Source organism: Mustela putorius, unplaced genomic scaffold, assembly GCF_011764305.1.
Source record: "Mustela putorius furo isolate JIRA1106 unplaced genomic scaffold, ASM1176430v1.1 tig00003987_pilon_pilon_pilon, whole genome shotgun sequence".
NCBI lineage: Eukaryota > Metazoa > Chordata > Mammalia > Carnivora > Mustelidae > Mustela > Mustela putorius.
In genome coordinates, this window is record NW_025422126.1 from 3,450,848 (window position 1) to 3,464,228 (window position 13,381).

A 13,381-nucleotide genomic window follows, 5' to 3' on the forward strand; every position below is an offset into this window, starting at 1 on the left:
CATCTCTCATAGTTTCTAGCAGGAACTTGACACACATGAAAGTGCAGAGATTATTTTTTTAAACTTTATTTTAAAATGATGTCAAGCATACAGTGCAGTTATAAAAACAGCACAAAAAACCTCAGCCTCTGTCCTTCATTCAGATTCTTGTTACATTTGCCTCTGTGCTTAACCACTCCTTTTCTCTATTTTTTCCTGGACCATGTGAGAGTTAGTTTCAAACATTATGACCCTTTACTCCTAAATACTTCAGCAGATATTTCCTAGGATGAGGCTAATCTCTTACATAACCACTAACCCAACAATGATCAAATTTGGGACACTTAACATTGATAAAATATTTTTATCTAATATTCAAATTTTGCCAACTCCCCCAATAATATCCTTTATAGCAATTTTCCCTGTAAAACAGATATAAGCCAGGATCAATGTTAGAATCAGACACTGCATGTGTCTTCAGTTTCTTTTCACCTAGAATAGTTACTCAGGCTGTCTTTGATTTCCATAATTCTAACACTGCTGTAGAGTAAGGCTAGTTTGTTTGTAGAATGTCCTTCAGTTTGGATAACAATTTTTAGAGGAGCCCATCTCCTAGTATTCACCCATTCATTCCACAAACTTTTCATGAGACTGTAGTTATTATAGGATTCTGAGCAGGGTAAGTTCCAGTGTCCTTGCCTTCAAGGCATTCACTATTCAGCTCCACATCTGACGAACAGCTAAAATATAAGGGAGGACCCTGGAGAGGGTACCATGCAAATGTAGGTCAGAGCAACAGAACCACAGGGACAACTTTCTGGAGGCAGAGGCATGAGCTGGGCCAGAAAGGACAGGCAGAAACCCAATTCCCCTAAGGACCTCCTACGGTCCTCCTGAGGAAATCTCTGTTTCCCCAAGCAGTGTGTCCCGGGGCTGGGATGCAATAAAACATGAAAAGCAACAATACAATGCTAGAAAGGGGAGGGAGCGGGCCAGGGCACCCTTGTCTGGGTACCACTGCCCAGGGCTATATGCTCTGTCCCCAGCTGCCCTGGTGACAAGGAAAGCCCTGTCTAGGCAGCTGAAGTGTGGGGAAGGGCCATGGGCGCCACCTACTGGCACCGCAGCAGGACTCTAGGTGCTACGGAGGGCAGCTGGGCAGCTGGCTGGGTTTCCAGAAAGTTTGTCATGTGTGCTATGGCAGTGAGACACAGAAGTGGCTCAGACTTCCCAAACAGGGTTAGCACTTGAACCACCATTGCCAACGTCCAGAACCGCATGAGCTTTTCAGTTAAAGACGAACCGTGCAAAATACCTGGCCTCCTAGGGGCGCCTGGGTGGCTCAGTGGGTTAAAGCCTCTGCCTTCGGCTCAGGTCATGATCCCAGGGTCCTGGGATCGAGCCCTGCATCGGGCTCTCTGCTCAGCAGGGAGCCTGCTTCCTCCTCTCTCTCTCTCTCTGCCTGCCTCCCTGCCTACTTGTGATCTCTGTCAAATAAATAAATAAAATCTTAAAAAAAAAAAAAAAAACTGGCCTTCTAGACAAGTGGGGGCAAAGATCAGGTTCATTCCAGTAACAAAACTTAAGTAGCATTTTCTTCAAGCCAGGCTCTGCAATGGGCACTAAGGGTCCAGAGATCAAACAGACATGGACCTTGCCTACAAGGAGCTCCCAGTCTGAACTGGGGTTGGGGAAACAGGACAAGCCCACAAATAAGCGCTCTAAGTATCACGGTGCTCTGAGAGCTCTTTGTAAGGGCCAGTGAGCACACAGCATACTTGGCTCTGTCAGTGGTGGTGAGCTCTTGAATGGTGGAGTCAAAAGAACTCACACTTCTTGAGCGGCCTACTATGTACCGGGCACCTGACATTTATGATCTCATCTGATCTTGTGACTAGTTAAAAACTTGCTTAAGGTGACTGGCCAGGGGTACCTGGGTGGCTCAGCTGATTAAGCAACCACCTTTCGCTCAGGTCATGGTCCCGGAGTCCAGGGATAGTCCTGCATCAGGCTCCTTCCTGGCTCTGTGGGGAGTCTACTACTTCTGAACTCCTCCCCTCTCGTACTCTCTCTCTCTCTCTCAAATAAATAAGTAAAATTTTAAAAGAATAAAAAAAGGGAAAAGAAGGGGGGGGCGCCTGGGTGGCTCAGTGGGTTAAGCCTCTGCCTTCAGCTCAGGTCATGATCTCAGGGTCCTGGGATCAAGCCCCGCATCATCATCATCATCATCATCATCGGGCTCTCTGCTCAGCAGGGAGCCTGCTTCCCCCTCTCTCTCTGCCTGCCTCTCTGCCTACTTGTGATCTCTGTCTGTCAAATAAATAAAATTTTAAAATCTTAAAAAAAAAAAAAAGGTGACTGGCCAGTAAGTGGCAGCTTGGGACTGGAACCCATGCTCTCTCTGCTGAACCACAGTCTTCAGGGCACATATCCCATTTTTTTCACCCTTCTTTCCTACATTTAAGCTGGGGCCAGCACACCATAGGAATCTGATGGGACTAATCAATGACAAAAAATGATAAAGAAGGAAGAGGTTTAAGTAGAAAGGAAGGATCTGAGGGATGAAGATACTCTGATTAGTTCTGCTTTCTAGAACCTTCTCTCCTAGAAGAAATCCTCTTCTCTTAGACTCAATATGAGACAGGCCAATCCATCCCTCTTCTTCCTCATGGTAGTCTCTGCACTAGCTCCACAACTTTTATACTCAAACACCAATACGATACATTAAAGTGCTCTTGCCTTTAGGTTAAAACAAACTTGGTAAACAAAACCAATCAAAAGAAGCAGCACAGGAAGGCCTGGTTCTAAGCAGACTGGGCTGACTGCAAGCTTAACAGAATCTAGGAGTGCCATGCAGCTGCCAAAAAACCTAGTGCAAATTCAGGCCATATTAATAGAAGCGTAAAATCTGTAACAAAGGGGATGACTGCCCTGCTCCTCGCAACTGTGGTCATGCCACAATTCAGAAATGGCACCAAAATCTGGGGGCCATTTCATTAGGAAATCACTAGGATGGGGAGAAGACCTGAAAGCACAGTTTAGGGAACCAAGGCTTATTTAGCTTGGGGTTCTGTCTCCTAATATTTAAATGTCTGAAACAGGAAAAGGAAGCTACGTAGTCATAGAGGACAGAGCAGGGGCTAAAAGGGGCAGCTGCAGACGAAGCTAATGCATAATGAGAGCCCACTACATGTCAAGTGCAAGGCCAGCACTTTTACATATACCACTTCAGAAAGCACTATAAGATAAAATGTTTTTCTAATTACAAAGTGCCATTGCTTACATTACTCCAAATGTCCAGAAAGTCTTGTATCCAAATACGACCTATCTCTAGGCCCAGAATAAACACCACCTTGTCTATGAAGCCTTAACTTGTCTTACATACTAATTATAATTCTCTTACCAGATTGCAAGTTCTTGAAAGGCAAAGGTCATCATGATACATGTTTATGCTCCTCCTCAATGCCAAATAGGGCATAAAGCTTATAATGGACCTTAAGAATAAATGCCAAGAAAAAAAAGAATAAATAAATGCCAAAGAATATATACAAATGGCCAATAAGTACATGAAAAGATGCTCAGTGGATGGATCATTAGCCATCAGGGAAATGCAAATCAAAACTACAGTAGGATATCACTTCACACATACTAGGATAGCGATAATAAAAAAGACAGATAATAACAAGTATTGGCAAAGACTGGAGAAATCAGAATGCTCATTTATTGCTGGTAAGAATGTAAAATGGTACAGCCACTTCGGAAAAGAGTCTGGTAGCTCCTTAAAATGTTAAACATAGAGTTACCATATGACCCAGCAGTTCTACTCCTAGAAATCTTCCCAATAGATATGAAAACAAACATTCACATAAAAATTTATACATGAATGTTCAGAGCAAAACTACTCACATTAGTCAAAAAGTAAAAACATAAATGTCCATTAACTGATGAAAGGATAAATAAAATGTGATATATCTATACGTGGAATATTATTCAGCCATAAAAGGGAACGAAGTACTGATACATGCTACAACATGGATGAATCAAGAAAACGTAATGCTAAGTGAAAAAGGCCAGCCACAAAAGACCACACTGTCTGATTTCATTTATATGAAATGTCCAGATAGGCAAATCCATGGAGACAGAATGTAGATTAGTAGTTTCCAAGGTGGTGGGAAGGTAGAACAGGGATAGACTGCTAATGAAACTAGGGTCTTTTTTGGGGTGAGGGATTGATGAAAATGTTCTGGAATGAGATAGTGGTTATTGTCATATAATTTTGTAAATGTACCAAAAATGACTGTACTCTTTAAAGGGGTGAATTTTATGGTATATGAATTCTATCCCCAAAAAAAAAAAAAAAAGAAAGAAAGAAAAGAAAGAATGAATGAATGAATGGCTATTCAATCAGAGTCTGCTTATTCTTCAGGAGGCAGAGAGGGCTTCATACCTAGAGAAGTTCAACTGAGGGCTGGATGTTTCCCAGCAAAAACCTTTTTTGGGGGTGGGGAGGTGGGGGGTGGGGGAGTGGTAAGAAAAGCTAAACAGGGACCTGAATACTGAAGAGTAAGTGAGGCCAGAGACCAAAGTGCTTTGGAACCTGTCTACCCGTGCAGGGGCTGTAACTAAGTGTCACCTGCCCTGGAAAGGATCCTGGCCTGCCTGCTGGACTATGAACCCCTGGGAATTCAGAGGCCTCCCCCAATTGTTTGTGCTTTACACCCTGTCCCTGCTCACTATCCAACTGTAAAAGCTGGTCAAACACACAGACTTCATGGGAGGCCTTGGTGCTAACCCCCCCAAACAAAAGGGCATTGAGATGGAAGCCTCAGCTCAACCTCAGAGAGGATTCTTAGGCAGCCTTCCTGGGCCTCCCGTCCACATGAATGGAGGGCCCGGAGCCCAGCCAGCCTGCCCAGCTGCTGTACCCTCCTGCCGAGCAGCCTCTGGAGAATAAACAGGGTTTCATTCGACCCATCAATCAGCCAGCCGGACTCTATCTGTACTGTGTACCTTGGAGTGCCCCCAGCCAGCCTTATGTGGAGCCAGGGGGAGGTACCATCCACCTTGCTGTGACATGTGACAGCACAGCCTAGGTGAGGAGACATGGGCATGAGAGGCAAGGAGGCTAAAACCCTACAAGACACGGTATGGCGCAGACTTTAAGGCCATGGGAATGTGTTTTGAAAGCTCACCGCGGGCTAGAACAAGTAGTGAACTGCACTGAGAAAAGCACACGCTTTGGGTCTCAGCTTAAATCACAGCTCCACTATTTACTAGCCGTGAGGTAGTGAGTGCGAAATTTAAGCCTCAAGTTTTCTCATCTGGAAAATGGATATAACACCATCTGTTCTGCAGTACTGTAGCAAGAAAGGAAAACAATACATATACAGTATCTAGTACTCTGCCTCAGACAGAGTGGATATTTAATAAACGACAGCTATTATTACCAGTGAGGGAGAGCTTTCTAGAAGAGGAAGGGGTTGAGGTGGGCGGTAAAGCACAAATTAGAGATCCTAGAGAGAAGGACTGGTGGAGCTGAAAGTACCACAAAGGCTTCCACGTAGAAGGAGTAAGCTGCATGTCTGGGACAGTGAGAAACCATGTCTGAATGGAATGGGGTTCTCGGGATGGAGGGCAAGGCCAGACTTGCCTGGTGGGAGTGCAGGGCAGTGAGGGGCAGGGAGAAGGGTGTCGGTAAAGAGCAGAGGGAAGGACAGAAAGTTCTTCAGAAACCTTGTAGATTCCCAAAAAGGCAGACACAAGTGGTTCTCCATCTAGCTAAAAAACACTTCCTGAACAGGAAAAGGGACCCTGGAAGAGTGCTGAGGAAACTGTGACCACAGCAAGCCTCTCTCTGCCTCAGGCTCCTCATCTGTAGAATGAAGTGGTATGCCACTTCCAAGTGGACAACTTTGGAAATTACTCAAGCAATCCTCATTCCTGTTTCATCATCTGTGAAATGGGACTATTATTAGTTGCACAGTTGTGAGGATTTAGTGATTAGAGACTCACATAATACCTGCCTCAAAAAAGGTATTCAATAAACATCAGCTACTATCAATAATATTTAACAGTATTATTAAAGTATTATTTTGTAATATTTTATAGTACAAACCAATATATATATAAATTATATGCACAAAAATTATGCTATTAAAAAGTAATATCCCATAAAAAGTAAATAAAATTCTCAATATATGTTAAGTTCTTTTTAAAAAAAAAAAAAAGGGGTAAAACTAAGCATGCTAGCCTGTGTAGTTTTTTGCCCCACTTACTATTTATTTACCTTGGCTTTGTTAGTCTGGAAGGTTTCTGAATGCTCACACTAAAAGCTTAAGAAACACGTACAGCGTAACAACTGAATATTCAGAAAATTCTATCCATTACCTTATTTACTGGGCAGTGTAATTAACAACACTTAGTAACAAAACTTACTATATACAGAGCATTCAGTATGTGTAGGCATAGCACTAAGCAGCTTCTCTCATTTAATTTTCTCATTTACTAATTACAGTAAAGGTGTGAGGTAGGTCAATCATTATCTCACTTTGCAGAGGAAGACTCTAAGGCCAGAAGAGGTTAGGCACCTTTTCCAAGGCCACAGAGCTGACAAATGACACAGTTGGAATTCAACCCTTGTTTTCTCAGACTCACAGCTGGGAATCAAATCTTGCTTTCTCAGACTCCAAAGTCCTTACCACTGGGATTCCTTCCAGAGATACGAGAGCCTCTGACAGACCCACTGACTGAGTCAGAGGAGAGAACCACTTATTGCCGTAGGAGTCTGGACCTGGGACTTCTGATCAAAAGGAGGAAACGGAAGGAACTAGGAGTAAAAGAGCCTCAAAAATCAAGTGATAATAAAAAAAAAAAAAAAAAAAAGTGAGTTTTTCTGAGAAAGCTTTCAAACAGGGCAGGGACATAGCAGGAACTGTGAGGCAAGAGGCAAAAGTGAATATCGTAAGCCCAGCGACATATTTAGCTTGACTACTTTCAGTATTCTTGGATTTCTCTCCCTCAGTTTCAGGAAAATCCCTTGGGAAAAAATCCAAGTGGTTCTAGCCATGCTGATAGGATTTGTGTTATGGTCATAACTGACCTGGGATTTTCAAGAAGCAGCACTCGGGCCACAGCAATAATGCTGGGGAGACAGAGCCTGACAGCCCCTGCTGCAGGACCCTGGGGCACTGCAGTTTTGTGACCTACCCTGCCTCGGTGGCTGGATCAGTGCCAAAAAAGATCCTGGCACACACAGGCTGGTCACAGACTGGCTCCTTATGTTTCTCAGCCATCAGAAAGGTTGTCGATCACGTTAACCCAACTACCCCGCTGGCACCACCAATCGGTTACCATTGCTGTTAGAATGAAGGCAAAGCTTCTCACTATGTCCTCTAACGCTTACTCTAACAGCCCCCACTCCTCCGGCTGCAGGTCCCTGCCCTTTTTAGTCCTTCACACTTGTCATCACTTCTCCTTCCACTGGGTCTTTGTAAATGAAAGTTCCTTCTGCCAGGAAAGTTCTCCTGCCCTCCTTCACCTAGATTAACTCCTCACCTGAGTTCAAGCTTCCTCTGGGAAGCTTTCCTTCACCAGAAGAAATTCACTAGGGGCTCGAGGATTCTCTTTACCCTCCCTTGCTGCACCTGTCACAGCTGTAATTTTTTCTCTCTCTCTCTTTCTGTAATTTTATATTTGCACAATCAACATCTGAGTAGGCTTTAAGCTCTGTGTAAGTATTTTTGGCTTACCACCAATCCATCAGGGCCTAGCAAAGTGTCAGCACATAGCAGACACTATTTGTTGAACGAATAAAGGAGGTAATTCCATTTTTATATTATTTTTTTCAAAAGAAGGTCAGTTCTCTGTTTATAGGTTTATTATAACTGCAATTAACTATTAACATTTGCCTAACTCTTTACCATTTACAAAACACTTATGCGATATTCAATAAGTGCTTTTATTGTTCATTAAGTACTTGCTAACCAGCACATGAATGATGATGAACAACTGCAATGCTCTGCCATCTATATAACTCACGGTGAAGGGACCAAGGCCACACAGACAAGAAGCAGTAGGGCAACACTAAAGGCTCCATCCCAGGGTTGGGCTCCCTTTCAGGGACATCCCTCCTCCCTACATGCCACCCCCATAGGCCTTAGCTGTTCTCTGCTTCTGCACCTGGCCAACCACCTGACTCTGCTGGGCTTCTGTGCAGCTGACTATCTGCTTCCACAACTCACCTAACTATGAAGTTCAGAAAAAGCTGCCAATCTAGTCTTCCCCAACTACCTTCTATCACCAGGGAGCAAGTAAGCAGAGACCCAGTCACACACCTCTGCAGAACTGCTTACCTGGTGCTTCAGCATGTGATCTGGGCCTTTCCAAAGGGACTTGTTTTTCTCTGCAGAGCTAAACACTGGGAACTGTATTTCAAAGTGCTTAGTGGGGCCCCCATTAACATGATTTGGAGACTAACATTAATATGATTTGGAAACTAAGACTCAAAGAGGGAAGTTCTGTGACTTATTACGGGTCCCAGAGCCAGTCTGAAGTGGAACCCAGATCTGCTCATTCTAAAAATCTTGTATTCTTTCTGTAATATTCCACTGCCCTCTGACATCCCAGCATTCAATAAGTCCATGGGTGTTACACCCCAGCACTCAAAAACCAGTGTGATGATCTTAAGGAACTCTCATAAGCATCAAATTAGAAGTGTGATGCCAGTTAGGCCTTGACCTTTGGTCTAGAATAAAACTTGTTTCAATCAACTGTAAACCACAAGGACACTTAAATATTTACTGGTTAAGGGAGCTGGATGTTTGGTTGCTCTGATGCCATCATTAATATCTTCCCATCCAGCCCAAATGATACAACAATCAATAAACAGACAGCCTCTCTGAGGACCTGAGACAGCCAAATGTATTTACCAGCCAGGGTTTTTGTTAATTAGATAAAATCCCTGGATCAATGTGCAGAACATTTACCTATGCTGTAGCTGAGCACATTCTGGACACCTTAGTCCTGGCACAGGGACAGCAAGTGCCTCAAGCCCCAAGCTGGGGCATCCAGGGACAAGAACCAAACCAAGCAATCGATGTAAAGCTAGAACAAATGTGTTTAACTCTCAACAAAATCTAACTCTTTCTTCTTTCCTGAACTGTAAGCCAAATCAGACTTTTTTCCAAAGGCATCTAGTAAACAAGTCTGAGCTGGTATTAATTCCTTGATTTTCTAAAACCATGAAACCAGAAATCAAAATGAGATAACAAAACAATTGCCTGGATGGCTTAGTCAGTTAAACATCTGCCTTTGGCTCAGGTCATGATCCCAGGGTCTTGCCCCTCTGCAGGGAGCCTATTCCTTCCTCTTCCTCTGCTTGCCATTCCCCCTGCTTCTGTGCTAGTGTGCAGGTGCTCTCTCTCTCTCTCTAATAAATACATAAATAAATCTTTTTTAAAAATCTCCAAAGTGATCACTGAGATTTTCTTTTTTTTGAGAGGCAACATGGTATATACAGCGGGAAAAGTCAGAATAACGCACACATTCTACTGCCTAGTTGAAATCTTCACCTGAGTATCTCACTAGCATGTCAACTTTAGCATGTTTAAAACTGAGTTCCTAATCTTTTCCTACCAACCCAGTAACACTTTCATCTCAGTGAACACCATCTACAGAGCTGAAATTCATTCTTAATACCTTCTTCTCCCTAATCAGTGATATCCAATTCTATTCATTCATTCAACATTTATTAGTACATATGACATATCAGGCACTGATAGCGCTCTAACCACTACCCAGTCCTGTCTAGCTTACTTCCTCCATCTCTGCTGACATCTTAGTCCAAGTCATCACCTGCCATCAATCTCTTCTAGACTATTTCAGTCACTTTCAACCAGTCTTCCTGCATCCACCATGGCTCTCTATCCAATCTATTCCCCATGGAGCAACTAGGGAGATCTTTTATAATTACAGATCTACATCATGTCACCAGGTCTTTCTCTCGTTTGTGTGTGCACTCTCTCTCTTTCTCTCTCACACACACAAGTGTACAGGGTTAAAATTCTTTAGTGGTTGCCCAGTGATCTTAGTAAAAATAAAAATCCTCACCATGGCCTAAAACCCAGTGTGGTATGGTCCTTGCTTAACTCTCCAGCTTCAGTTTATGTCACTGAGCCCTTGCACTCTAGAGTCCAGTCAGATTGGCCTTTTCTCAATTCTTGATGTCTTCACATCTGTTCTTGACTTAGGACCTTCCACCCTACTGCTCCCTCCAACCGAATGTAATTCCGCATTTGTCTTCATCCTTCAGAGCTCACTTCAATCTCATGTACTCCAATGCTTTCCCTTACTGATATATACCCTCTCCTCCACTCCTCCTAGATCCAAGGTTAGATTCCCAAGTGCCTTGTCTTTCCCTTTTTAAACAAGTTTGAAGATATAATTAACATACCATGTAATCCACCCATTAAAAGTGTACAACTCTATCATTTTCAGTATATTCAGAGCTGTACAATCTCAACTACTAACCCAGAACAGTTTCATCATCCCCAAAAGAAATTCTGGACCCATTAGCAGTCAATCCCTATTTCCTCCCAACACCAACCTCTCCAGTCCTTAGCAATAACTAACTAATTTATTTTCTGTCCCTATGGATTTGTCCATTCTGGACACTATATGAATTGAATCATACAGTATATTAAAATCTTTTGTCTGACTTCCAGTTAGCGTAATGCTTTCAAGGTTCATTGACGTTGTAGGATACAGCAGTACTTCATTGTTTTGCACTGATGCATAATATTCTACTCTGTAGCTATGTCGTATTTTTATACCACTTATGGACTTTGGGGTTGTTTTCCTCTTTGGGGTATTATGAATAAAAATGCTATGAACATTAATGTTCATGACTTCATTTCTCTGGGTTATGTACCTAGGAGAAGACTTGCTGGGTCATAAAGTACCTCTATGTTTAACATACTGAGGAAATGCCAACCTTTTCCAAAGTAGTTCCACCATTTCACATACCCAGTGGCAATACGGGAGGGTTCCAATTTCTCCACATCCAACAGACACTTGCTATTATCTTTCTGGTTACAACTATCCTAATAAGTGTGAAGTGGTATCTCATTGTGGTTTTGATTAGCATTTCCCTAATGTCTAATGACGTTAAGCATCTTTATGTGTGGGTATTGAGTATCATGTGTGCTCATTTGAGTAGCTTTTTTAGAGAAATATCTATTCAGGTTCTTTGTTCATTTTTTTAAAAAGATTTTACTTATTTATTTAATAGAGAGAGAGAGCACACAAGCAGGGGGAAGAGCAGGCAGAGCAGGCAGAGAGAGAAGCAGGCTCCCCGCCAAGCGAGAAGCCCGATATGGGACTCAATCCCAGGACCCCAGGATCATGACCTGAGCTGAAGATAGCCACTTAACTGACTAAGCAACCCAAGCATCCTTTCTTTGTCCATTTTTAAATTCAGTTATCTTTATTGATGAGTCAAAGAGTTTTTCATATATTCTGGGTACAAATCTCTTATCAGAGATATGATTTGCAAATATATTCTCCTATTCTGTGGGAGTCTTTTTCACTTTCCTGAAGGTGTCCTTTGAACACAAAGTTTTCAATTTTGATGAAGTCCAATTTATTTACTTTTTTCTCTGTCTTCTTGTGCTTTTGATGCTATATCTAAGATGGCTTGGCCCTAACCCAAGGTCACAAAGATTTACGTGTTTTAAGAGTTTTATAGTTTTAGCTCTTACATTTAGGCCTATGATCCATTTTGAGATAATTTTGGTGTATGGGTGAGGTAGGGCTCTAACTGCATTTTTTTGTATGCGAATATCTGGTTGTCCCAGCAGCATTTGTTGAAAAGACAAACTGCACTTCATTTTTAAGTACAAAATTTTGTCTGTATAATTAGTCACTGGCTCCCAGTTAGACTGTTAAGTACCAAGAGGGCAGGGTCTGTGTTAATCTTTTCACCACTGCATTTCCAGCATTCAGCCCAATGCCTAGCTCCTAATAAGAACTCACAAACCTGTATTATCCCTGTTATTAAGAAATATTCTACAAATCTATGGGTTATAGGTATTATCTCCATGTTACCTAAGCTCATAGTAGTTAGGCAACATGTGCCTTGTTTTGTTGGGTCTCAATTTTGACTCATGTGCCCCATCCTCCCCTAGGAAGGGAATTAGTGAGCTCCTCCAGGACAGGAATTGCTTCTCCTTCCTAATGCTGTTGCCACCAACACAAATTTAGCTCAGGGCTAGGCACAGAAGACAGGCTGGAGAGATGATGACTGAGAGACAAATGGACAATGCCTTCCATGGCCAGGTCCCTCCTGCTCTCCAGTTCCTCCTGACCTCACAAACTGTGATCAAGCAACACCAAACAATATATAATTCCCCCTCCCCACCATACATCCTAGGCTGTCTCTTGCCTCCGTGCTACCACTCACGTGGCCCCGTTCGCCTGGAATACCTGCCCCTTCTATATCCGAAGCCCTATAGATATTTAAAGCCATTTCCTCTAGGATGCTTTCTCTGGTCTCACAGATTGGTTAGAGGCATCTTCTGGGCTCCTGTCTCACAGCACTGATCATGCTATGTTGCCACAGTCTCCCCCAGTCTCCTGCATTAAGGGCAAGAATCATGCCTGGTCAGGCATCCCCTGTGCCAAGCACAGGACCTGGCATATGCTCAGTAAATTTTGTCAAATGCTCAAATAATTCTGGAAAGGGCAGGCAGTCTGAGGTTCAAGACTGATATCACAGGCCTCCTTCATTAGACAATGTTCAGGCTGATGAACAACAGAGTTATGCACTCAGCAGAGAGGTCCAACTCCCTGCTGGGAGAAGGGAAATGGGTAGGGGTGTTATCTTTCACTCAAGTTTGTTCTGAAGGAAATGTGATATCCATTGGGAGAATAGGAGGCCTCACTTTTCCCAGCCCTGAGAGCTCCTCACATAGCTCAGCCCAAGCCTGGACAGATGTGTCTTCAGTCTGCCCTATGCCCTAGGTTTCGGGTGAGTGGTTCCTGCATCCAGAAGCCAGGCCTGGGTACGGGCTGAGCCCAGGAGTCAGGCCACCTGCTCATGATGCTGACAGGTGGGACAGGGGCCCAGGACAGGGCTTCCACTCCTGAGGAGTCAGAGCTAAACATACTAACAAGGTTTAAGTGCCTTGGAGGAGGAGGGAAATGGTTGCCACACAGGGAGAAAGGAGAAGAGAAAAAGGGAAGAGGAAGGCATCCAGCTTTCTTCTAATATAGCCAATGGAAGTATGGAAATAAGACTCCGGACTGCCTGCTTCAAGTTTACTGAAAAGTCAGTAAAAAAACAACTTTCCCCAAGTTCTGTCATGCTGGGGAACAGAGTATGAAATGTGGGGAAAGAGACCTGTCC

General features: G+C 43.3%; 1 protein-coding gene across 3 annotated transcripts in view; it reads right to left on the reverse strand.

Moving 5' to 3' along the window:
* Window positions 1–13,381, reverse strand: part of CLPB (caseinolytic mitochondrial matrix peptidase chaperone subunit B) — a 142,750-nt gene that overhangs the window by 121,281 nt on the left and 8,088 nt on the right. The window contains exon 2 of one of the 3 annotated variants that reach the window (XM_004768127.3): window positions 3,383–3,473. The exons of the other annotated variants lie outside the window; for them this stretch is intronic. Coding sequence (XP_004768184.1) covers window positions 3,383–3,417 — 35 coding nt within the window. The 5' untranslated portion in view covers window positions 3,418–3,473. The remainder of the gene's footprint in view (window positions 1–3,382; window positions 3,474–13,381) is intronic. 3 annotated transcript variants of the gene reach the window in all.